At 30.5% G+C, this 1,760-nt stretch overlaps 1 protein-coding gene across 3 annotated transcripts in view; it reads right to left on the bottom strand.

Moving 5' to 3' along the window:
* Positions 1-665: 665 nt before the first annotated feature.
* LOC145090304 (U-box domain-containing protein 56-like) overlaps positions 666-1,760 on the bottom strand; it is a 2,477-nt gene continuing 1,382 nt past the window's right edge. The window contains exons 4-7 of one of the 3 annotated variants that reach the window (XM_079028588.1): positions 1,599-1,674; positions 1,372-1,476; positions 1,154-1,307; positions 666-990 (exon numbers count right to left, since the gene is read on the bottom strand). In XM_079028588.1, the coding sequence (XP_078884714.1) occupies positions 919-990; positions 1,154-1,307; positions 1,372-1,476; positions 1,599-1,642 (375 nt within the window). In that variant the 5' untranslated portion in view covers positions 1,643-1,674 and the 3' untranslated portion in view covers positions 666-918. Of the gene's footprint in view, positions 991-1,153; positions 1,308-1,371; positions 1,477-1,598; positions 1,675-1,760 lie in introns of those variants that run through there. The other 2 variants (XR_013701484.1, XR_013701483.1) reach the window with 2 other exon arrangements.

Raw genomic sequence — 1,760 nt, 5'->3', positions numbered from 1 at the left:
CACTCCTGTTTTGATAAATATATTTATATTGTGAATAAATTTAAGTAAAAAAAGAAATCCGCTAAAACATTAATCGTAATATATAATATAATGAGGAATATTTTGACAATTGTTTTTTTGAAAAAGAACATTACTTTTTTAGTACTTGTATTTCAAGTTAAAATAATGATGGAAAATCACCTCACTTGATATTGTCAATTGTACATCGGTTGTAAGTTGAATGAAGAACCCACTACTGACCATCACCGTAATGGCCATCTGTAATCAATCAATTTCGCCAAAAGCATCACAAAAAAATTGCTAGTCAATTCTCAAAGAATTCAAACTTAAACAAAAAGGAACATCCATTGATCTGATTATGTTTTCTTGCTTCTTGATACTAATTAAGTACACTGAAAATCAAAGAATCATAATTTAATTAAGAATTTCCTTTTAAAAAAACACCAATAATAATAAATAATGAAAGAAAAGTTAATTATTAACACCTAATGTGATGTAACCCGACTGGGAAGATCAAACATGAACAACATAGCTATAGAGGCGTCTCTAGTAATATAAAGAATATGAATCGTAATTAATATAAAGATATATACTTTAACTACAAAACGGTGCAAATAAAAAGAAGATATACAAAGAGAAGAAGTCAAAACACTTTGCAACAAAGGAAAATGTAGAAGATGCAACTACTGGATTATCAAATAATTCAAGAAATAATCAAATAATATACTCGTGCTTTGCCACATGATATTTGTAGAATATCTGTTTTAAACATTTTTGTGTGGTAAAATACTTCTATTTAAGACTGATCCATCCAATAAAAGTGTCTCCTGATTCATAACCTAAACCTGGATTTTATATTAATAATTTAAAAGAAATTCATCTTATGCAAACTGTCTTTAGCATCTTCTTATCGACTCTTCAAATACTTTCTGTTTTGGAATACTCTAGTTCATAATGCAACTCGGAAGCTGAAAGCCCTTGTGGTTTTTCCTGGAAAAAATCCATTTAACACCCATTAATATTATATTTTTTCCAAAATGAAATAAACAAAATTTGTGGTATTATTCCAAAAACATATAAGAAAAAGTGATTGAAGCAATTGATCTTTTGTATCATCAATCGTCAAATGATTTGAATTTGAAGGGCTACACACACTTTTCATTGAATTCTCCAAACACCGAATGGATTTCGCTTCCACATTAGCATCAATTGCATGATAAAGTGTCAGAATTGTCTCCTTGCCAGCTGGCACAGATGATAACGCCTTGATACTTCTTATATCCCACCTAAAAGCAACAGATTGCTCCCTATAACACCACATTGGTCAATCTAGGGCTATTTATGTCTTTATCAATAAATTAACAACAATACCTTGTATAAATGAGTTGCCCTTTACAAGTAAACCATATTTGGCACGTGAGTGGGGCATTTTGGCAAACATACATTGATTTATTAGACATGAGCTCTGAAATATCCCTGTAATTTTGAAGAATTGGATTCACTAAGATAAATAGAGGGAGAAAAACGGAAGTTGATTTACATTTATACATATTTTTCTTCTAACTTAATGTATAAAGAAAGTCATTGTATAGGTTTACTTTGAATATACTTTCTCAGCTGCAGCTCCCATGACAAGCCACATAATCCCATGCTGGTCTATTGTCTGCACAATACCTACTTCAACATTAACAACTTCTATCCATAACTTACATGCGCCCACTTACACAAATAGCACACTCCAAATAACTAAAATTCCTTCC

Source organism: Lactuca serriola, chromosome 2 (genome assembly GCF_051521515.1).
Source record: "Lactuca serriola cultivar US96UC23 chromosome 2, Lser_US96UC23_V15, whole genome shotgun sequence".
NCBI classification, from domain to species: Eukaryota; Viridiplantae; Streptophyta; class Magnoliopsida; order Asterales; family Asteraceae; genus Lactuca; species Lactuca serriola.
The sequence above is the reverse complement of the archived record's forward strand: the minus strand, read 5'-3'. Positions and strand labels throughout refer to the sequence as shown.